This window comes from Mandrillus leucophaeus, unplaced genomic scaffold (genome assembly GCF_000951045.1).
Source record: "Mandrillus leucophaeus isolate KB7577 unplaced genomic scaffold, Mleu.le_1.0 Scaffold354, whole genome shotgun sequence".
Taxonomy (NCBI): Eukaryota; Metazoa; Chordata; class Mammalia; order Primates; family Cercopithecidae; genus Mandrillus; species Mandrillus leucophaeus.
In genome coordinates, this window is record NW_012103743.1 from 1,780,461 (window position 1) to 1,802,561 (window position 22,101).

General features: G+C 50.0%; 1 protein-coding gene across 2 annotated transcripts in view; it reads left to right on the forward strand.

Moving 5' to 3' along the window:
• Nucleotides 1-553: 553 nt before the first annotated feature.
• Nucleotides 554-22,101, forward strand: part of TRAF1 (TNF receptor-associated factor 1) — a 24,678-nt gene continuing 3,130 nt past the window's right edge. The window contains exons 1-8 of one of the 2 annotated variants that reach the window (XM_011989506.1): nt 554-639; nt 3,081-3,219; nt 3,471-3,836; nt 5,995-6,082; nt 15,577-15,642; nt 16,144-16,554; nt 18,368-18,545; nt 20,513-20,661. In XM_011989506.1, the coding sequence (XP_011844896.1) occupies nt 3,697-3,836; nt 5,995-6,082; nt 15,577-15,642; nt 16,144-16,554; nt 18,368-18,545; nt 20,513-20,661 (1,032 nt within the window). In that variant the 5' untranslated portion in view covers nt 554-639; nt 3,081-3,219; nt 3,471-3,696. Of the gene's footprint in view, nt 640-3,080; nt 3,220-3,470; nt 3,837-5,994; nt 6,083-15,299; nt 15,370-15,576; nt 15,643-16,143; nt 16,555-18,367; nt 18,546-20,512; nt 20,662-22,101 lie in introns of those variants that run through there. The other variant, XM_011989507.1, reaches the window with a different exon arrangement.

Consider the following 22,101-nt stretch of genomic DNA (forward strand, 5'->3'; position numbering starts at 1 on the left):
GTGTGTGTGTGTGTGTGTATGTGTGTGTGTGTGTGTGTGTGCGCGCGCTTAGACGAAAACAGAAACGGTTCCTTAAAATACCCAGTTTGTGAAAGCACAGGGCCTGGAACCACTTAGTACTATCACTTTGATCAAGTACTATCAAGTACTATCACTTGATTGCTTCAACCCAATAAGCTTGGGAGAGCCTGGCACTGTGCTAGGATCTTCTGGAGAAATCCAAGAAGGGTAAGACTTGGGTTTTACTGCTCTTCACCTCACTACTCGGATCTCAGGCAGGCAGGGGACCAGGGTGGGGGCTCCAATTCCCGGTCCGTGTTTGTTTTTTCAGGGGGCATTTTACTGAGCACTAAATACGCGCAGGTGCTGCACTAGGTGCCAGGAGCCCCGCACGCGGAGGAGCGGCGTGCACGTGTGTCAGTTAACTGGGCGCACAGTGCCCGTGGCGCCGCAGACCCAGCCCTCGGACTCAGTTTCCCCGCATGGGGATCGCTCGCCCCGCCTGCGGCGGCCCGCGGACCAGCAGCCCCCCGCCCCGGCCCTGCCTTCCAGATTTCCGCCCGCGCGGCTGCGTCCTCCACACTCCACCGGAAGCTCCCGGCCGGGCCGCCGGTAGGTGGTGGCTGAGGCGGCGACGAGGTTGGCTGCTCTGCACCCCTGCCCCAGGACAGCAGGGCGGCTCCCCGGCCCCCTTCCTCGTCCTGGACGCCCCGCTCCAGCTCCCCCTCGCTGAAGCGGGGACTCCCCGGGCGCAGCCGGGGACATGGAACCTCGGCTGCAGAGTCGGCCCCTGGACTCACTGCCCCCAGCCCAGCCGCAGGCGCCCCGGCCCCCCGGCGGCTCATTCCTGCTTCCGCGGGCACCGGCGCTGCCTGGCTCCCAGCGCTGCGCTCGCAACTGGATATGTTGAGGTGGCGACGCGACACTCCCCCGCCCTCGGGAGGGATCACGGACTGGGCTGGGGGCTCAGACAGGCAACCCGGCCTGCAGAGCCGGGCGGCGGGGGCTGTGCTAGCGCCGGCAGGCGCGAGGAATCACAGAGCGGGGCGCCCAGCCTCATCGTGGGGCCCACAAAGACTTCCCATGGGAGTGGGGTCTAGTGCAGGGGCGCCCCGAAGGACGAGTGGGAGATGGGGACACGCGGCGCAGAGAGACTTCTCGTGGATGGAGCCGATGGAGGCCCAGTGTGGAAGAGAAAGGGGTCAAGGAGACGAATAAGGAGCCACCAGAGACGCAGGGGGAATTCCCCCCAGAGGATGCGGAAAGCCGGGGAAAGGAAGGGAATCCGGAAGGAAGGGCTGAGAGCCGGTCAGGTGCTGGCAGAAGGGCTGGTTGGATAGAGACTGGGACGGGCCCAGAGCATTTGGCGTCCTCGACATTCATATACACTTGGAGAGATGATTCCCTGGAGATCCAAGTGCCTATATAGACAATCTTTTCTAGGGGTTCTACCATTAAGTGAGGAGAGGGTAGATGTAGAAATTGGAGATGAGAATAGAGTGTTGTAAAGGCATGCGTGGTTAGAGAACTGGCTCTGGGTTCAGGAGTCCCTACTCACTAGCTGTGAGACCTTCAGCAAGTCACTTAGCCTCTCTGTGCCTCGGTTTTCTCATCTCTAAGGTGGGGATGATGATGGCAATACCTGCTTCATAGAGTGACAATTAGATGAGATGATGTCTGTAAAATTACATAACACAGCACCCAAAAGTAGTACTAGTTATTTTTCCCTTTTCTTATTAGAGCAGCTTGGGCACATTTTGATGTCCGTGGGAATGAACAGGTAGAGAGGGTGGTATTGAAGCCAGAGGGGAGAGAAGGGACCCACAGATGGGGAGAGAAGTCTTGGGTGTCTGTTTTATCTCAAACTCCAGGGAAAGGAGGGAACAGGTAGGGCTGTAGGAAAGTTTGCAGCTATGGGGTACACAGTTAAAGGGAGTGTCTTCTCATGGTCTTGATGCAGGCCTGGAGGTCGTTTGCTATGGGGGTGAAGGTCCTGATGTACACTGTGGCTGTAAGATGCCGTGCCCTCTTTGCCACCAGCCTGTGGCAGCCCCGGTGTTACACCAGGGCAGGTGAGCAGTTTAATGTATCTCAGGTCCGATGACCTGCACTGCCCACCTGTGAGGCTCCAGGAGATAGATGTGAAAACACAGTGTAAGCATAATGTACCACTTTCATCCTTTTCTCTGAGGAGCTGGAAGGCCTGTAGTCACCATCTGAGCCAAATGTCAAAGTCTTTCAAGTACTTCACTTGGGCTACACACCACACTTTGATCCACGATCTCATTTAGTCGTCACAACAGTTGGGTGAAATAGGTATTATTGTCCCATTTTACAGATGCAGAATCTGAGTTTCAGAGAAGTTAAGGACTTTGTCCCAGGACCCGCAGTTAGTAAGCGGTGGACCCAGGATTTCAACTCAGCTCTGTCTGACCTCAAAACCCATGATCTGAAACCAATGTGAAAGTTTGCAAAACCTCTGTAGCAGCTGAACTCGATGGAAAGATATGTAGGGATCGTCTTCTCCATTTAATAGATGAGACAAGAGCTGGGTACTCTGCTCTCCATCAGAGATCACGTGCACAGAGCTTGGGGCCCCACAGCCCTGAAGTGAATCCTGCTCCACCACCAGAGGCTGTGTGCCTTTGGACCAGGCATCTTGCTTCTCTGACCCTATATACAGCTGCAGAAGAATTCCTTGCAGGTTGCTGTAAGGATTTGGAGGGAAACTGTTGCCCAGCACACAGTACACATGCCAGGAGCCATCGTTTCCACAGTGTACTTTTCCTGCAAACGTGGATCTACGTCCCACTTGGCTGCTGAGACCAGCTGCCGTGATCTTGTAGTTTAATGCTTTGTTCTCCTTGAGGCAGCAAAGTGGTGGCACCTGACCGGAGCATGTAGCCACCTATGACTTCCTGAGTGGGGTGGTGCAGGGACGGCCCTGAGGAGTCTGTGGTCCTAAGGCCTTGGATTTCATCAGGGCTTTCCTGCTCCTTCTGGTTGCCTCAGTCCCAGGCAAGATAGGGTCCCAGAATCTTACAGCCTAGAGGCCACCTGTTGCGACTTCTTTTTTACAGATGGGGTCATCAGAACCCACTGTGAGGAAGTGACTTCTCTTTGAGATCATCCAGACACTCCACACAGAGCAGAGCAAAAGTGCCTAGAACTTGAAATTTTGGACTTGCCTTCAACACCCTGGGGATTTCCACCAGGAAGGTGAGCACCCCCACTGAGAATTCCAGGCTGCTCAGAGGTGCCAGGGAACACAGACCAGGGGTCAGCTATGGCCTTCTCCTCCCATGTGCCCAGGGAGGTGGGGGAAGCCAGCGGCAGCCTGCGATTCTCAGCCAGGGGAACTCTCACTGTGCTTTCTGAGAGTCTGTGACACGGGTCATTTTCTCTGACTTGCTCTCTTGCTTTTTCTCACTCTCAAAAAAAAAAAAAAAAATGACTGGACACTCCTAAAGCCTTCAGTCACCATCCAGGGGATTTTTATCACCACAAAGGGTAATTCCTGCTCCATCCCTGCTGTGACTCAGCTGTGACGTTGAACCACACAAGCCAGAGAGAAGAAGATAAAGTCATCAGAGCTCCTACTCACCAGAGAGTGAGGCCCAGGCCAGGACTCCACAGGGCTGGTCCCCTGTCCTGAAGCAACTTAGACAGGCCCTCTGGCCAGCCTGGGACCCTGAGATGGCATCCAGCTCAGGCAGCAGCCCACGCCCGGCCCCTGATGAGAATGAGTTTCCCTTTGGGTGCCCTCCCACCGTCTGCCAGGACCCAAAGGAGCCTAGGGCTCTCTGCTGCACAGGCTGTCTCTCTGAGAACCTGAGGTGAGGTGATGGAGGAGCGGAGGGTGGGCAGAAAGTGGGTGCCAGGGAGGGACCCCTGATGGGAGGTGAAGGGCAGAGGAGCCTGTGACTTTGAGCAGGTGACTTTTCCTGTCTGGGCCTCAGTGTCCACACCCTTTTCTCACACTCCCTGACACTGCCCCTCTGGCTATGGTGGAAGGAGAGGAAGCCACAGAAAGGCGTCAGCTCCCACAGGGGAAAGCGATCACACCGAGGAGAGCCTCGAGGCTGTGAGGCCACTGTTTCACTGTGTCGCCTGGGGCACTGCTAATGTCCCTAAGCTGCAGCTTGCTTGTCTGTAAAGCTGTTTTCTGCGTAGCAGAATTATTAATGAAGCCCAATGCATAATAATCACAAAAGTTCTTATAGTAACAAATGTAAACCCTTTGGTGAATGACAAACTGTTAGACGAATATCTCTCCTTCCACAGCATTGCTCATCACCTCAGACTGTTTGCTGGGAACCCTTTTGGAGGGGACAAAGAGATCGATATATATTTATGTATTTAATGATATTTAAAGTATTAACCCAGAAAGGCATGACATCAGTACTATCATCAACATTCCTCTTTAAGCAATTATGTGCCTACTGTGTGCCAAATGCTCTGCCCTCAGGTCCTCAGCACAGCTTAGAGGGGTGGATACTATTATGATCCTATTTTACAAATGAGGACATTGGGGCCTAATAGGTTAGGTCAGCTTTGGTCTGTTTCCTGGCAAATATGCCCTTAAACTGCCTCATGTGATGACCTTTTGTTTGGGGTTTTACAGCTTAAGAAGGTGGGAAAGCTGAATCAGGCAAGTGAGAAGTTCAAACATGATGACAAAGGAGGAGGCTGTGAGAATAGCGAGGAGAGGCTGTGACCGTGGAAAGGCCAACCAGAGGGTGGAGGAGCAGAGGTTGTCTGGTTTTACCATCAAGCTGATTGTCAGGGTTCAGCTCAGGCTCTGGTGGTGGGTCTCCTGGTTTCTCCTCTCCCTCCTTCCAAAACCTGGCAGAGGAGGGAGCTGATTGGAATTTGGAGGGCTGAGGCCTGAGGCCTAAGTCCTGAAGAGCTTCTACTCAGCTGTGCTCCTGACTCACTCTACCTTCACTAATCCACATGCCCTCTGGGGCCTCATTCCCTCTTTCGTAAAATGGGCTATCTCAGTAGCAGGTCATAGACACCAGGAGCTTTGTGAAAACGCAGGTGCTGGCCAGGTGCAGTGGCTCATGCCTGTAATCCCAGCACTTTGGCAGGCCGAGGCAGGAGGATCACTTGAGGTCAGGAGTTTGAGACCAGCCTGGCCAACAAGGTGAAACCTCGTCTCTACTAAAAATACAAAAATTAGCTGGGCATGGTGGTACACACCTGTAATCCCAGTAATCCCAGTAATCTCAGCTACTCAGGAGGCTAAGGCATGAGAATCACTTGAACCTGGGAGGCAGAGGTTGCAGTGAGCCGAGATCATGCCACTGCACTCCAGCCTGGGCGACAGAGTAAGACCCTGTCTCCAAAAAATAAAAACCCCCCAAAAAACAAAACAAAACAAAAATCCATGGGTACCCAGGTGTTACCCATTAGAATCTGACACCCACTCCTGATTAAGAACCTCCAGGCCAGATATTCTCTGAGGCCCCTTCTTGTTCTAATAGGCCATGATCCTCTGTAATTAGTAAACATATGAGACCAAAACCAAATGGAGGACCAAATGAGAAGAGCAAGTGTAGTCACATGTCAGTAATCTCTTGCCTAAACCCCTGAGATCAGATGTGTTTTGTAATTAAGAATTTTTTTAGAAAAGCAAATCAGGGCATTATATAATTCTGGCAGGGAATGGGGCAGTGCCCTGTAATTAAGCACGTTAATGTTTCTGCAATGAAATATGTATATATTCACACTAAGTGGAGTAAGTAAGGGCTGTAAAAGCTTCCGGTCAGTGCAGTCAGGGCAGGTTTGGCAGCCCAGGAAGCTCACTGCAAATTACCAAAAAAACGTGGGATGCTCGGCACTTTTGCGATTTAGGAACTGTGGCTCTGGGATTGTGGACATACACAATCCCCAACCTGCTGACACTTGAGGCTTCTGGAGCTGTCAGGAGAGTGGATGGTGCAGGGAACTGTGGTGCCTCTCTCCAAGGCTTTGTCCATGTTTCCCCAGGAACGGCGAGGATCAGATCTGCCCCAAATGCAGAGGGGAAGACCTCCAGTCTGTAAGCCCAGGAAGCCGTCTTCGAACTCTGGAGAGGGTACGTTGGTATATCACGGAAAAGCATTTGTCTGTTGTCTTGATTTTTCCAGGTTGAGGCCAAGTAGACAGCTGCGCACTCTGCCCCTGGCAGGCACCTCCCAACTAGTCCCGAGTCCAGACTGAATTTACTTTATAAGGAGTGAGGAGACTGATGTTCACAGTGGTGAAGTGTCTTGCCTGAAGCCACCTGGCAATAGACTTAGGGTGAGAACAGTCCAGACCAGGGGTCCACAAACTATGGTTCATGGGCCACATCTGGCCCACCTCCTGAGCAACGAGCCAAGAGTGGTTTTTATATTTTCAAATGGTTGAAAAGATCAGAAGAATGATAGGCCATGTGTAATGACCTGTAATTCTTGAGGCTGTGAGGCCAGTATCTCACTGTGTGGCCTGGGGCACTGCTGATGTTCTCCAGCCACAGCTTGCTTGTCTGTGAAGATGTTTTCTGCGTCACAGAATTGTTATGAGGCCCAATCAATAATAATCAAAAAAGTTCTTATAATAACAAATATAAACCCTTTGGTAAATGACAAACGTGCCTGTAATGCTGAAGTGTTAGAATTTGAATTACATACAATTACATGCCTGTAATTCTAATACTTCGGGAGTCCAAGTTGGGCAAAGAGCTTGAGCCCAGGAGTTTGAGACTAGCTTGGGCAACATGGTGAAACCCCATCTTTACAAAAAATATAAACATTAGCCTGGCATGGTGGCACGTGCCGGTAGTCCCAGTTAGTCTGGAGGCTGAGGTAGGAGAATCACCTGAGCCCAGGGAAGTCAAGGCTGCAGTGAACCATGATTGTGCCACTACACTCCAGCCTGGGTAGCAGAATGAGACTCTGTCTCAAAAACAACAAAAAAAGATATTTTGAGACACATGAAAATTATACAAAATTGAGTACTTGCAACAAAGACTTCATAGCCCCAAATATTTACTATCCAACCCTTTATAAAAAAGTTAGCAAACTCTTCAACTAGATGGTTCTGTCTGCCTCTGTTTGCCCTTAGGCAGGGAGAGACCGTTACCAGCTCACCTCTTCGGCTCTGCCAAACTGTGCTTCTAGGAATAAGAGACACATTTGGAAGTGTGATAGGCCAGAGAGACATTTCCAGGAGCTGCGGTTTAGAACCCTGGCCCTCCCAAGCTGGAAGGACCCTCACAGGTTACATGTCCTGCTCAAAGGTTCCCACGTGCTATCCAGAACTGATCCATTCCCACTAGCTCATGACAAAATGATAAAAATAAGGCAATTCTATAAATGAGTTTATGTAAACTGAATTCTTTCCATTTCTAAAACCAACCTTTACTCTGAGATTGTGTCTGTCCTATGCATGTCTTTATATAAATGAGAGGATGTAATAATAGATGATAGTTTTTGGTAAAGCCTTTACTAAGAAAAATTGAAAAGATGGCAATCTCTTTGTTAATGTCTCAATTAAACACACACACACACACACACACACACACACACACACACACACACTCATATTGGTCCACGAATCCAAACAGGCAGGAGTCACTGCTCAAAATCAAATCCTCTTGTGTACTCATGGGGCCCTGAGACCCGCAGAGGAGTCTCGTTGCTCAGCCACCCTCTCTACCTCCACTGTGAGGTGCCTGGCTCCTTTCAGCCAAAGCCCTCTTCTTGCAGCAAACTGTTGCCCAGGGATCAGGAGCCTGATGTCCAGGGGTAGTTCTGCATAATTCTCTGCTCGGCTGGCAGCAATTCCCAGGCCCTGTGTCTGCACCTGTAAAATGAGGATGTTAAGCCGGCTCTGCAAGGCCTTTCCAGGAGACCATGATAGCAGTGCCAGCAGGGCAGCTATCCCCCTACCGTTGGACCAGAGGCAGGCGAGTGTCCACACCTCCTTCTCCTTTCTCTGAGCTGGTCCTTCTCATTCAGAGAGTTCAGGGGAATTTCCTCTCCCACCCAGAGCTGGTTTTGAGCACTCTCCCATCTGCTTCTCAGCAGCCTCTCCATCGGCAGGCCCTCAGGGAGTAAGAGTAAGGATCAAATGCATGTTCTTGGAACTTTACACTCTGCAACGTGGTAAGAGTTAATATGATACACTGCTCCATGGAGTAACTCCCTGAGCCTCCCTGTTTGGCTCCTGGTGGATTGGCTGTGAGACACAAGCAGACCCTCAACTCTCTGTGGGCCACTGTGCCTCACTTGCAAAAGGCCGTTACCTGCTTGAATGCTCTAGGACTGTTGTTTTTAGCTTGTTTTATTTTTTCCTCTTAACAAAATTAACATACATCTATTGTGTAAATCTTAGATCACATAGATGTTTTAATAGCTCCTAATCCAATGGCTTATTTTCATCTTTTTCAATCAGATGAAAGTAGAAACGTTCTGATGGAGGGGGAGCCTGGAGCCCTGGCCTGTTAATTGCCCCATTTCTTTCTCTTATCCCAGCCCCTAAGAGGTTCTGGGGACTCCTAGGGCCCTGCAGAGCACAGTTTGAAACTTGCTGCCTTGAGCCAAATGAAGGGACTATAATTCATGGTAGAATTATAGGCACCTTAACAGGCTATAGGATGGGAGAGGAAGCTGCCTGTATTTGCGAGCAAAGAAGGCTTCCTTAACGCAGGCAGACCTCTGAGAGGCAGCAGCCCCCTCCCCTCCCTGCTGGCTTCCCCACCTCGTGGAGTCATGGACTCCTGGTGAAAAGCTGGGGTGGGGAGGGGCGGTAGTCATGGTCTGGTCACCTACACAAAGTCACATAGGGGAAGGACCAGGGACTCCTCTGACTTTTGCCCCAGTGGGAACTTTGGGGGACTTTTGAACAAAGGAAAATGGCTGATGAAAAGTCAACACTTTGCATGTGTGGTAATTCCTAAGTTTGCCTGCACATGTAGGGCAACCTGGGAAATGGAGGCAGGGTAGAGGGCTGAGGACCAGCCCTCCTTGCAAACACTTCCCATACCATCTGCTTATCAGTTTATCCTCAGCCTCTGACTTCATTAGATGATTATCTCCTGAAGAAGTGCCCAGAGCCATGGACTGATTACCTGATATAAGAAGCGGATATTAAAGGATTAATGTTGACCTAGTTAGAGACTTGATAGTTGCCTCACATGATCTTCCTGTAGAAGTGACAGTGAAGGAGGGGACGTCCGGGGGGACTGGAAGATAAAAACCTTCAGTTCTGTCTGCTGAGGATCAGCAATGGGATAGTTTCTCCCACTCTCTTCCCCCTGAGGCCCATTCAAGAAGGTCAAAGGCAAGCTGACATCTGATGCCAGTAGCTCACAGTAAAGCCTTAATTTTTCTAGAGTCAGAAAATGACAGAAGTTTAAGCTGTCTAGTCCAATTTCTGTTCTGTACTGGATTCCTGCTACGTAGCTCCATGTCCTTCCAATGGCAGAGAGCTCGTTACTCCATGAAACAACCACACCCACCCTGGGGCGCTCTGATGGAGGCAACATTCTCCTCTTCCTTTGTACTGAGCTGAAGTCTGTCTCCCTTGAGATCACAAAAGGCAACTCAGCCCCCTGTCCCCGGAGTCAGTCCTACCTCCGTGGAAAGACACTGAGCAGTCTTTCGCCAGTCTCTGTGCATTTGGGGTAAATGTGCTTCTGTTGATCTGTGTTCCTTGGAGTGTGATACCTGGGAATAAACCCCCAAACCTTACACTTCTGAGTTTGACAGTGTTCATCCGTAATCGCCCCGATCCTGTGACATTCTGTGTGGTGGGTGGTGGTGATAGCCCTATTTTACCAATAGGTAATATTTTGAGGCTCCATGAGGAGGTGTGCCTGGACCAAAGTCACACAGCAAGTGAGAGGCAAAGCCAGGCTCTAACCCGTGGCTCCTGAGGTGGTGGCATCTTCTCTATGCTGCCTCTACACAAGGAATCCTCCCCTAAATGTTTCATACCTGCTTAAACAACACAGTCAGGCTTTAGTGCAGGAGTCCACCAAGTGCTATGGAAAAAACAGGGATGGGCAAGACTACTTTCAACCAGGAGAATCAGGCAGGGCTTCCTGGAGGAGGCGGCAGTTGAGCTGAGCGGAGGCTGACAGAGACTAAACTGGCCCAGTTACAGAGGAGGGCAGGAACAGGCTGACAGTGGCAGGCTGACCAAGCTCCCCATGTAGAGTACCCCCTCAGCACCAGCTGAGACCTGAGCCAAAGCAGCCCCTCCGGCCATCCCTGACCTCAGCCCAGTGTGGGGGTAGGCAGTGCCTGGCCTGCTCAGATCCTCTTTGTTCTGTGCAGGTGCTGCAGAGGTGGCACTCATGCTCCCGGCACCCTCTTAACAGTCAAATTCCCAGAGGCCCCAGGTCTCAGAATGGGGCCTCCCGCTAGGGCCCACTGTGACCCCACCACAAAGGGCCTGGGTAGCTGGGGTGACCAGAAACCACACACACAGAGACTCCTCAGACCCAGACAGAAGAACGAGTGTTCCCTCAGGGCTGGGCATCTGTTTTCTCTATTTCTGTCTCCTCCTCAGAGGAAATTCCACTACACACTTTATTTTTAGCAATTTGCAAGCAGTGAGGCCACTCACACAGGGGCCACTTGTGACACCAGACGGGTTTGGCCCGGGACACATCCTTTGTTCCTCTCCTGCAACGCAGTCTGATTCCTGATTCCCTCTCCTGTCTCCTCGGTCCCTGGCCTTCGAATGAGGCCACCCCAGGCAAGGACACTATGGTGGGGAGGACAGAGCCTGCACATGGACTCCAGGCTCCTGGGCTGCCCTCGCCTGCCCCGTTGCCTCCTACAAGTCACTGATCACCCCTGGGCTTCAGCTTCTCCACCTACCCGAGGGAAGCAGAACCTCAAAGCCCCAGCCTCCCCATCATGGCTGTGAGGATCTGATGGGACAGTGTCTACATGAGTGCCAGGAGAGCAGTGAGCCCTTGCAGAGGCTCACAACTATGGGGGAGAACACACAGGCGCACCCACCTCCTCCACTCACGAGCTCAGCGTGACCTTAAGCCATTCCCTCTGTTTCTGCCGGTATTAAGGTGACACTAATCCAGCCCCACCTGCCTCAGAGGATTGTCACGGGGATCCTATGGGACAACATTCAAACACGTTTTGGTCCTGTTCATTTAGGGATATTCCTCACTGCCTTGAGGAAATCCAGTGGGAAAATGGAATTTTAGAGAATTTGTTGTTAAGAGTTTATGATGTGAGGATTAAATGAGATACATGTGTATGACAGCCGCTGGAGAACTGGGACTGGGGATGTCCCAGGGGCAGTGTGCTTAATCCATAGGAATAAGAATACTAATTAGTAGTAATACTAATAATAGTATTTGTAATAGTAATAGTATTAGTAGTAATTAGTAATAGTATTAGTATTACTACTATTAGTATTCTTAGAGTTATTAATAGTAGTATTCAACAAGTATTCAGTAGTAGTATTTAATAATTTCAATACTAATAATTATTATTACTAATAATGGCTCATATTTATTGAACACTGTGTTAGGCAGAATAATGTCCTCCAAAGATGTCCCCATGTGAATCCCCGGGACCTGTGAGTATGTGACCTCACATGGCTCTATGCATTTGCCAGGGCTGCCATAACAAAGTGCACAGACTGGGTGGTGTAAACAACAGAAATGTATTTCCTCGCAGTTCTGCAGATCAGAAGTTCGAGGCACGGTATTGGCGAGTGGTTTCCTCCAAGGCCTCTCTCCCTGCCTTGACATGGCTGTCCCCTCCCTATGTCTTCATGTGGTCCTTCTCCAAATTTCCTCTTCTTAAAAGGATGCCAGTCACATTGCATTAGGGCCCACCCCCAATGACCTCATTTTAATTTAATTAGCTCTTTAGAGGCCCTGTCTCCATATTCTGAGATACTGGGGGTTAGGACTTCAACATATGATTTGGGTGGGGGGTGCTGAGCCCATAACAATGGCAAAACAGACTCTGCAGACATGATTAAATGAAGGATTCTGAGATGGGGAGGTAACCCTGGATTATCCAGGTGGCCCAACGGTCCTCAGAAGAGGGAGAGGAGAGTCAGAGAGAAGGGGAGATGATCCACTGCTGGCTTTGAAGATGGAGGAAGGGACCAGAAGCCGAGGAGTGCAGGAAGCCCTGAGAAGCTGGGGAAGGGAGGAAGCCATCTTCCCCTTGGGCCTCCAGGAGCAACACAGTCCTGCTGACGTTTCCATGTTAGGACCCTTGGCCTCCAGAACTGTACGATAATAAAGCTGTGTTGTCTTAAGCCATTAAGTTTGTGATGTTTTGTTACAGCAGTAATAGGTAACTAATACCAGTGCTTACATGTATTATCTCATTTAATCCTCACAATAACCCTGTAAGGGGGATATTATTATTATCCTCATTTTGCAGATGAGGAAACTGCAGGACAGAGGAGTTAATAACTATCCCAGGGCCACAAAGCTAGTATGTGAAGTGACAGAAACAAGCTCTGAACCCCAAAAGGCTGGCTCCTGAGGCCACACCCTGAACTTGCGTGAACTCTAAGGAATGAATAATGATGACGGAGAAGCCTCCGAAACCCTCTCAAGTCACCCCTGCCCCTTTCTGCAGCAACCATTCAAGGCTCGTCACAGGCCACATCTGGGCACACATCACAGAAGGATGTCCCTACATCTGAATAGCGTTTCACTTCCTGAAACGGGCATTTGCTGTTCACACAACACCAGGACGGCTCCGCTGCTGAAAGACACATCCCCTCCACCTGCAGGGTGAGGTCTGGAATTTCACTCTTAGCTTGATCATTTTCACCTTCTTATCCCTTTTATGACTCTCCCACCAAGCTTTGACCCTTAGAACCACAGAGGATTGGAATCATGGACCTGTAGGGAATGGTGGGACCTGAGAGGCTCCCCGAAGTGTGTTCACCCAGGAGCCAGGTCCACACGTAGCATCTTCCCTCCACTGTTCTCACATGTCAAAAGCTACATGTTTAGGGAGGTTTCATCACCGCAGACTTCCTGAAGCCAACACAGTCTCCCTGCCAAGGCCGCCCTCTGCCTGCCTTCCATAAAACATCTGTTTTCTATTATTTGTTGGGAACAACTTGTCCCTGAAGCCCTGGGCAGTTGGAGGGGTGGGGGCGGGGGTAGGGTGGCCTTTGCTGGGCTGTGTTCTGTCTGTGTCCCAAACCAAATGTACTCATTAAGCCCACAGCTCTCTGCTTATGTTACTTTTAAAGAATAATAACAGTGTGGCTTTTTGTATTTACTCAGTCCGAAACACCTCTGTCCTCTCCTGCTTTCATCCAAATCCCCTTTCACGTGGTTCCATGAGATTATTCTCTCAATAAATAAATAAATAAACAAAGAGCTTATAGACTCAAGATATTATTTATATGCAATAAAACTCACTCATTTGAAGTATACAGTTTGAGGAATATAAATAATCACATGACCGCCACTACAGTCAAGTGGCAAACGTTTCTGCACGGGATAAAGCTGCTTTGTGTCCCTGCATAGTCAATCCCTTCCCCACCCACAGCTCCAGGCAACCACTGATCTACTTACTGTCACTCTAGTTTTGCCTTTGCTAGAAGCTCGTAAGAATGGAAAGAGGTAGTATGTAGTCTTTGGTGTTTGACTTCTTTCACTTGGCACAATGTTTTTGAGGTTCATCCATGTTATTGTTTATGCTGGTATTTAATGCCATTTGGTTGTTCTATAGTATATATAGACCAATTTGTTTATCTGCTCACCAGTTGATGACACATTTGGGTTGCTTTGAACAAAGCTGCCATGAACATTCACATACACACCTTTGTGCAGACACATGTTTTACTTTCTCTTAGGTAAATTCCTAGGAGTGAAGTGTGTGCATTGTACGGTAACTTTATAAGTATGGTTTATAAGTAAATTATTTTATAAGTATGATTTAACTTTATAAGATACTTTCATAGATTGTATCTCTTCGTTGTTTTGCTTTTGTATCTGTTCATTGTTTTGCTTTTTTTTTTTTTTTTAAGAGAGACAAGGTCTTTCTCTGCTACCCAGGCTGGAGTACAGTGATGTGATCATAGCTCAGTGCAGCCTTGAACCCCTGGGCTCCAGCGATCCTCCCACCTTAGCCTCCCAAGTAGCTGGGACTGTAGGTGTACGCCACCAAGCCTGGCTAATTTAAAAATTTTTTTAAGTAGAGATGAGGTCTCACTATGTTGCCCAAGCTGTCTTCAACTCCTGGCCTCAAGCAATCCTCTTGCCTCAGCCTCCCTAAGTGTTGGGATCAGCCTCCCAAAGTGTTGGGATTATAGGTGTGGAGCCACTGAGCCTGGCCTTGCCCATTTTTTATTAGGTCATTTGTCTCTTATTAGATTGTAAGAGTTCTCTATATATTCTGGATACAAGCCTTTATGAAGATACAGTCATGTGCCATGTAACACTCAACACCGGACCACATATACAACGATGGTCCCAGAAGAGTATAGTACTGTATTCTTACTGTACCTTTTCTATGTTTAGATATATTTAGATACACATGTACTTACAGTGTTAGCAGTTGCCTACAGTATTCAGTATAGTCACGTGCTGTACAAGTTTGTAGCCTAGGGGCAATAGGCTGTCACTGAGTTTCGGTGTGTAGCAGGCTATACCATCCAGGTTTGTGTAAATACATCCTATGATGTTCACACAATGATGGCACATTTCTCAGAACATATTCCTGTTGCGTGGCTGTATATGTTTTGGAAAAACTTCTCCCATCTCTCCTGGGCTGACTCCTGTTAAGAGGCAGTGATGTGTGTGGGAGGGGCCCTGGGGCTGTGCGGCCTCCCAGCTTGGCCTCCTTGGGCAAATCCCTTCCCCTCTGTGAGCCTCAGTTTTTTCATCAGTAAAATAGGAATAAAAACCCACCTTCTCTTCCCCACCGTGCTGTGAGGAGCCCTAGGAAGAATTACAGCCTTGAAAGCATTTGGTAAATGCTTCAGACCTAAACAGGTTAACAGTGGGGTCAAATTGCTATTGTAATAGCACTGAGACCCTCCTGTGTCCCTTCCCTCAGGCTGGACATTATCTGAAAGGGAAAGTTCTGCTGAATGGACACACCTTAGTCTAGGATAGATGGCCAAGGAGGGATGCAGATGGGAATTGTGACCACAAGATTCCCCATGGACTTCAGGAGGAGGGACGCATTTACTCATGCAGTCAGTGTGTTCTGAGTGTCTCAGCTGTGCCAGGCACTGCCCTCAGCACTGGGAACACAGCCATGACCCTTACAGAGCCGCCCCGACCAGTTGGGGCAACCAGAGAATGAGTGATGATTATGGAGCTGTGTGGACTGTACCCTGACAGGAGAAATAGCAGTGCTGCCCAGGATCACAGTAGGGGCCTAGGTCCTGTTTTGAAGGAAGGTCATGGAAGGGCAGAAGCTTGAAGGGTGGAAAGGAGATAGCCAAAGGGAACAGCATGTGCAAAGTCGTGTGGCCCAAGCCATCTCCTACACTGGTGGATCCTGGTGCATTGAAGAGAGCCCCCAGGGTAGCCACAGGGATTGCTATAACATTCAGTGATGTGATTATTATTTCCAGGCTCATCCCGAGGTGGCCGAGGCTGGAGTTGGGTGCCCCTTTGCAGGTGTCGGCTGCTCCTTCAAGGTAAGTATTTGAGTGTGAGAAAGGAGATCTGTCCACTGCAGTTCCAGACCTCCAGGTCTCCCCACTGCAGCTCCTCCAGAATTTTACCATAACATCAGTCCACTCATCTGGATGTCTCTTGTACTAATGACTTTCCCAAGCATCAGAGCCTACTATTAAGTCATCATAGTACTCAGGGAGGTTCTTCTTAATGTCTCACCTAAGCATCCACAGAACATCACTAAAACGACCCCCACCTCCACCGCCCCTCTCCATGGTCCTGAATCATCCTTGCGCTCCAGGGCAGGGCAGAATTAGAAGCTACAATGCATGTGGCTCATCGTGGGCATGTCTGATGCCAGGGTCTTCCTCTGAATCCCTCCCACTGTACAGAAATCCACTCCTCTTCGCTGGGTGAATGAATCTGACTTTCCTTGGTGACCTTTGATAGCAGGGCACTCCACTGCTCCCCTGTCCTCACTCCACCTCTGTTTTCACTAATCAGCCCCACTCTCTTGTCAGGGAAGCCCACAGTCCGTGCAAGAGCATGAGGTCACCTCCCAGACCTCCCACCTAAACCTGCTGTTGGGATTCATGAAACAGTGGAAGACCCGGCTGGGCTCTGGCCTGGAGTCTGGGCCCATGGCCCTGGAGCAGAACCTGTCAGACCTGCAACTGCAGGCAGCCGTGGAAGTGGCGGGGGACCTGGAGGTCGATTGCTACCGGGCACCCTGCTCCGAGAGCCAGGAGGAGCTGGCCCTGCAGCACTTCATGAAGGAGAAGCTTCTGGCTGAGCTGGAAGGGAAGCTGCGTGTGTTTGAGAACATTGTTGCTGTCCTCAACAAGGAGGTGGAGGCCTCCCACCTGGCCCTGGCCACCTCCATCCACCAGAGCCAGCTGGACCGTGAGCGCATCCTGAGCTTGGAGCAGCGGGTGAGTGTGGGAGGCAAGTTTGCCTTCAAGCCTGGCTGAGCCCCATCCTGTCTCCAGAGCAGCAGACAGGCTTCCTACTAATCATTCATCCTGCTTAGAGCAGTCACTCCCTCAAAACATATCTCCCCTTTATCCCACACCCTTCCAAGAAGAGCGCTGAGTTGGAAGCTGTAGTCAAGGTCACAGCCTCCCATCCAGTGCTTCAGTTCCTTTGTGATAAGACACCACCTGCCTGAGCAGCTCATTCCAGTGCAGGACATATTCCACTCTTCCTTATACTAAGCTAAATCAGCCTCTCTGTTCCCTGCATTGTTCTTGGCCCTGGCCCTCAGAGCCCACAAGACAAATCCACCTTCTAGTCCCCATGACAGCCCTTCAGGGATGGAGAGTCGGATTCTGTCCTACCTGAGTGCTTCCCTTTTCAGGCTAAAAGCCCCGGCGCCTTCACTTTTTCCTCAGAGCGTGCTGCTTCACATTACCCTCCTATGATCTGACTCAGTCTCCAAAGAATTCTATATGCTTGGAGTGTGGTCCCAGGCTGACTCCAGATAATCCACTTAGCCACAGTTCTTGGTCCAACAGGGCTGTCTTCTCCTCCCTTATTCTAGAGCTTATACTTTTCTTTTCTTTCTTTCTTTTTTTCTTTTCTTTCTTTTTTTTTTTTTTTTGAGACAGAGTGTCACTCTGTCGCCCAGGCTGGAGTGCAGTGGCACGATCTTGGCTCACTGCAACCTCCACTCCTAGATTCAAGCAATTCTCCTGCCTCAGCTTCCTGAGTAGCTGGGATTACAGGCTCATGCCACCACACCCAGCTAAATATTTTGTATTTTTAGTAGAGATGGGGTTTCACCATGTTGGTCAGGCTGGTCTCAAACTCCTGACCTCGTGATCCACCCTCCTCGGTCTCCCAAAGTGCTAGGATTACAGGCATCAGCCACTGCACCTGGCCTATACTTTTCTTAATGTAGCCAATCACCATTCTAATGTTGCTTCTTTTGCAGTAACGTTACATCATTGCTCATACTGAGTTAGGCCTGGGTTTTAGTTCCTGCTTCACCATTACCATTAATTATCTGCTTCACCATTCACAGTTACCATGACAGCAGGTGCTCAGAGCCACCTGCCCTATGGGTCTGAGCAAGTCACTTTCCCTCTCAGGACCTTCCCCATCAGTAAAGTTAACGATTAAATTTTCTCTAAGGATGCTCACTTCCATTCATGGCTTCCCTACCTGAGCACACCCAAGAATAAATTTGTATTCTTTCCACTTCATTGGGGAAAGCTATTAGAAGGGCCAGGCGCTGAGTTGGAGTGGCTGAGGCTTTAGCCTTTATTTATGTAACTCTTGCTCCAGTTAAAAGGCAGCCTCCCTGAAAGCCGCAATTGTACCTTCATTTCACCCACAAACTTCCCAGCGCTACTTTTACATACCAGGCACTATGCAAGGTACGGGCACGAAGACAAAATGAGCATGGGCCCAGCTTTCAGTGGAGGAGACCATCTGGTAGGTAAGGCAGAAAAGTATATCTCATAAAATCATTGTAAGGGCTCTGTAAGAACATATTGAAACAGAGCAACTGAGCTAGGACAGTGGTTGAAGGCTTCCCAGATGAGGGGCCATATGAGCTGGATTCCTGGTGGATGAGGAAAAGGAAGGCCAGGTAGAGGGCAGCACGTTCAGATGTAGACGCACGCCTGAGTGAGGCGTGGTCAGGAAAGCACCTTTGGGGCAGATCAATCTCCACATCCCGCCCTTCCCATCCCATCCCCAAGCCAGGTTCTGGTGTTCCTGGCTGAACAGTCTTCCCTACAGGTGGTGGAGCTGCAGCAGACCCTGGCCCAGAAAGACCAGGCCCTGGGCAAGCTGGAGCAGAGCTTGCGCCTCATGGAGGAGGCCTCCTTCGATGGCACCTTCCTGTGGAAGATCACCAACGTCACCAGGCGGTGCCATGAGTCGGCCTGTGGCAGGACCGTCAGCCTCTTCTCCCCAGGTAACACCTCCCAGAGGCACAGAGACCTTCTTGGGAAGCAGGCCCCACAGGACCCAGGAAGCAAGCAGTGAAAACAACCAGCTCTGTGACAGCCACGCTGTGTCCAGTTTAGGCCAGTGCCCATTCAGGCCACTCGCCACGGCCGAGAACCATGCTGGGTGCTGGGACCTTGAGGTTGGTGGGCGAACCATGCTCTGCCCTGTGGCTCGCAGCCACACACAGCAGTGGCCCAGGCTGACTGACATTCAGGCCCTTTCTCCTCCCTGAATGTCAGTCCCATTCTGCAAATAGGAATCAAAACTGTTACCCACTTCATGGGTTTGGGATGTGAAGGCAAGTGTGCTGTGGGCCACATTGTGTGCAGACGAGATGGATGTGAATGATGATTTTCACCAGTGAACACCGTGGGACCCCTGGCCTCAGAGAGCCAACACTCTGAAATAAGATTAGAGAACTGAGTAAGACACATGCACTTGTGCACGATTGCAGTTAGCATGTGAATGAGTGTCTTACTCATTTCTTACTCATTTCTGGGGCCCCTGGGCTTGGCACAATGTCTTGCATAAAGTAATTACTTGGCAAGTGTTTCTCTTAACTAAATGATATCTGTTAATATAACAATGCATATATTTGGGCAAAAAATGAGGCAGCAGACTGGGTGCAGTGGCTCATGTCTATAATCCTAACACTTTGGGAGGCTGAGGCAAGAGGATCATTTGAGGCCAGGAGTTCAAGACCAGCCTGGGCAACATAACAAGATTCCATCTCCACAAAAAAATGTTTTAATTAGCCAGGCATGGTGGCCTGCACCTGTGGTCCTAGCTACTTGAGAGGCTGAGGTAGGAGGATGGCTTAAGAAGTTTGAGTCTGCAGTGAGCTATGATGGTGCCACTGCACTCTGGTCTGGGCAACAAAGCAAGACCCTCTCAAAAAAATTTTTTTTAATGAGGCAGCGGAGTGTGTCACACTCCTAGAGCAGGGCTGGGACCCCTTTCCTGCAGGAGCAGCACTCATCCTGCTGTGTTGGGACAGCTCTCTTCATGGGGTGGTCTCGAGCCCTACTTGTAGACCTTTTTCCCTCGATTCTTTTTAAAGAGGGAAAAAGCAAGCAGTACCTCGAGCTTCCTGTTCTACCAAAACGTAATGGGCAGAGATGAGTCAGACTGCCAGCCTGTGCCTCCTCCACCCCCTTCCTTCCTGCCCCCAATTCATGTCCCCAATCAACCTCTCCCAGAAGGGTGCTCTGCCAGAGGACATGCTGTCATGGGATGGCCCCTTTAGCTGCCCAGGGGGTTTCTGTGCATCTTCACCAGGGATGATTCAGCCCTCAAAGGGTTTTGCCACCTGAGAATGGCTGGCAGAACTGCGAGTAACCCCATGTACCCCTAGCCTCCAGGGGACCCCAGCCAGTTGGCATAGGGCAGAACTGTGAGTCACCCCATGTACCCTCAGCCTCCAGGGGACCCCAACCAGTTGGCATAGGGCAGCAGAAAGAAACCGGTGCTGGGAGGCAGGAAGCCTGGCCCCTCATTCTTGCTGGGTCCCCAACACACTGTGAGATGGTAACTGGCCACTGTCTTTTTCTCAGCTTGGTTTCCAGACTGTAAAACATAGGTTGGTTAGATCAGTGGTTCTCAGAGTGTGGTCCTAGGACCAGCGGCATTGGCACCCCCTGCAAACTTGCTGGAAGTGCCCGCTCTCAGTTCTCACCCCAGGGTTACCGAGTGAGAAACTCTGAGGGTGGGGCCTGGCAGTGTATGACTTGGATGGCCAGCTGACAAACACTTAGCTAGATGACCCCCAAGAGCCCATTCCTCTCTGACACCCTACTCGAGAAGAATGCTGGGCTCTAATCCCATCTTTCATGGTTTTGAGCTACTGACCTTGGGCATGCCTGACCGCTGGATCCCAGTCCCACATCTGCAAAGTCCAGCACTTCCCAGCTGCCTGTGGCTTCTGCATTTCAGCCTTCTACACTGCCAAGTATGGCTACAAGTTATGCCTGCGGCTGTACCTGAATGGAGATGGCACTGGAAAGAGGACCCACCTGTCGCTTTTCATCGTGATCATGAGAGGGGAGTATGACGCGTTGCTGCCGTGGCCTTTCCGGAACAAGGTATGGGCGTGGAGGTGATGGGGGCAAGGTGGGGAGCATGGAAGCCTGAGTCCTAGTCCTGATTTGGCAATGAATTGGCCATGTGACCTGGCAAGTCCCCCACCCTCACTGTGTTATCAGTTTCCCTTTTTCTAAAACAATCAGATCTAGTAACTAGGGCTCCCTCCAGCTCCATGAGTCCAGGAACTAAAATGTCTGGAATCTTCCCAAAGGTTATATAGAAATGAAATTCATGGCCAGGTGCAGTGCCCCACATCTGTAATCCCAGCACTTTGAGAGACTGAGGTGGGAGGATTGCTTGAGCTCAGGAGACATAGCAAGACTTCATCTCTGCTAAAAATAAAAACCATTAGCTGGGCGTAGTGGCACATGCCTGTAGTCCCAGCTACTTGGGAGGCTTAGGTGGGAGGATTGCTTGAGCTTGGGAGGTTGAGGCTGCAGTGTGCCATAACCTTGCCACTGCACTCTAGCTTGGGTGACAGAGGAGACCTTGCCTCAAAGAAAGAGGGGAGAGAGAGAGAGAGAGAGAGAAAGAAATGGAGGAAGGGAAGGAAGAAAGGAAGGGAGGCAAAAAGGGAGGGAGGGACAGAATGAATGGCCAGTGGCTGCCCACTCTTCTTCCCCCTTCACATCGTGGGGTAAATAAGGAAAACTTCTGGGAGGAGGTGCCGTGAGGCTAGCCTGAACTAGCAGAATTTTCAGGAAAAAGGAAGGAGGCAGGTACCACTACATATTAATACTTACAAGAATGGCCAAAATCTGGAACACTGACAGTACCAAGTGCTGACGAGGATGTGGAGCAACAGGAACTCTCACTCGCTTCTAGTGGGAATGCAAAATGGTACAGCCACTTGGAAAGACAGTTTGGCAGTATCTTACAAAACCAAAGATACTCATACCAAACGATATAGCCAGTTGCTCTCCTTGGACTCAAAGGAGTTTACTTAGAGGAGCTGAAAACTATGTTCACACAAAAACCACCCAAGGATGTTTATAGCAACTTTAGTTATAATTGCCAAAACTTGGAAGCAACCAAGATGTCCTTCAGTAGGTGGATGGATAAATAAACTGTGGTGCATCCAGACAGTGGAATATTATTCGGTGCTAAAAAGAAGAGAGCTATCAAGCCATGAAAATATAGGGAGGAACCTTAAACACATATTACTAAGAAAAAGAAGTCAAGGTGAAAAGACTGCGTTCTGAATGCTTCTGACTATATGACATTCTGGAAAAGGCAAAGCTATGAAGACAGGCCAGGCACGGTGGCTCTCGCCTATAATATCAGCACTTTGGGAGGCCGAGGCAGGTGGAGTGCTTGAGCCCAGGAGTTTGAGACCAGCCTGGAGAATATAACAAAACCCTGTCTCTACAAAAAGTACAAAAATTACTGGCCGGGCGCGGTGGCTCAAGCCTGTAATCCCAGCACTTTGGGAGGCCGAG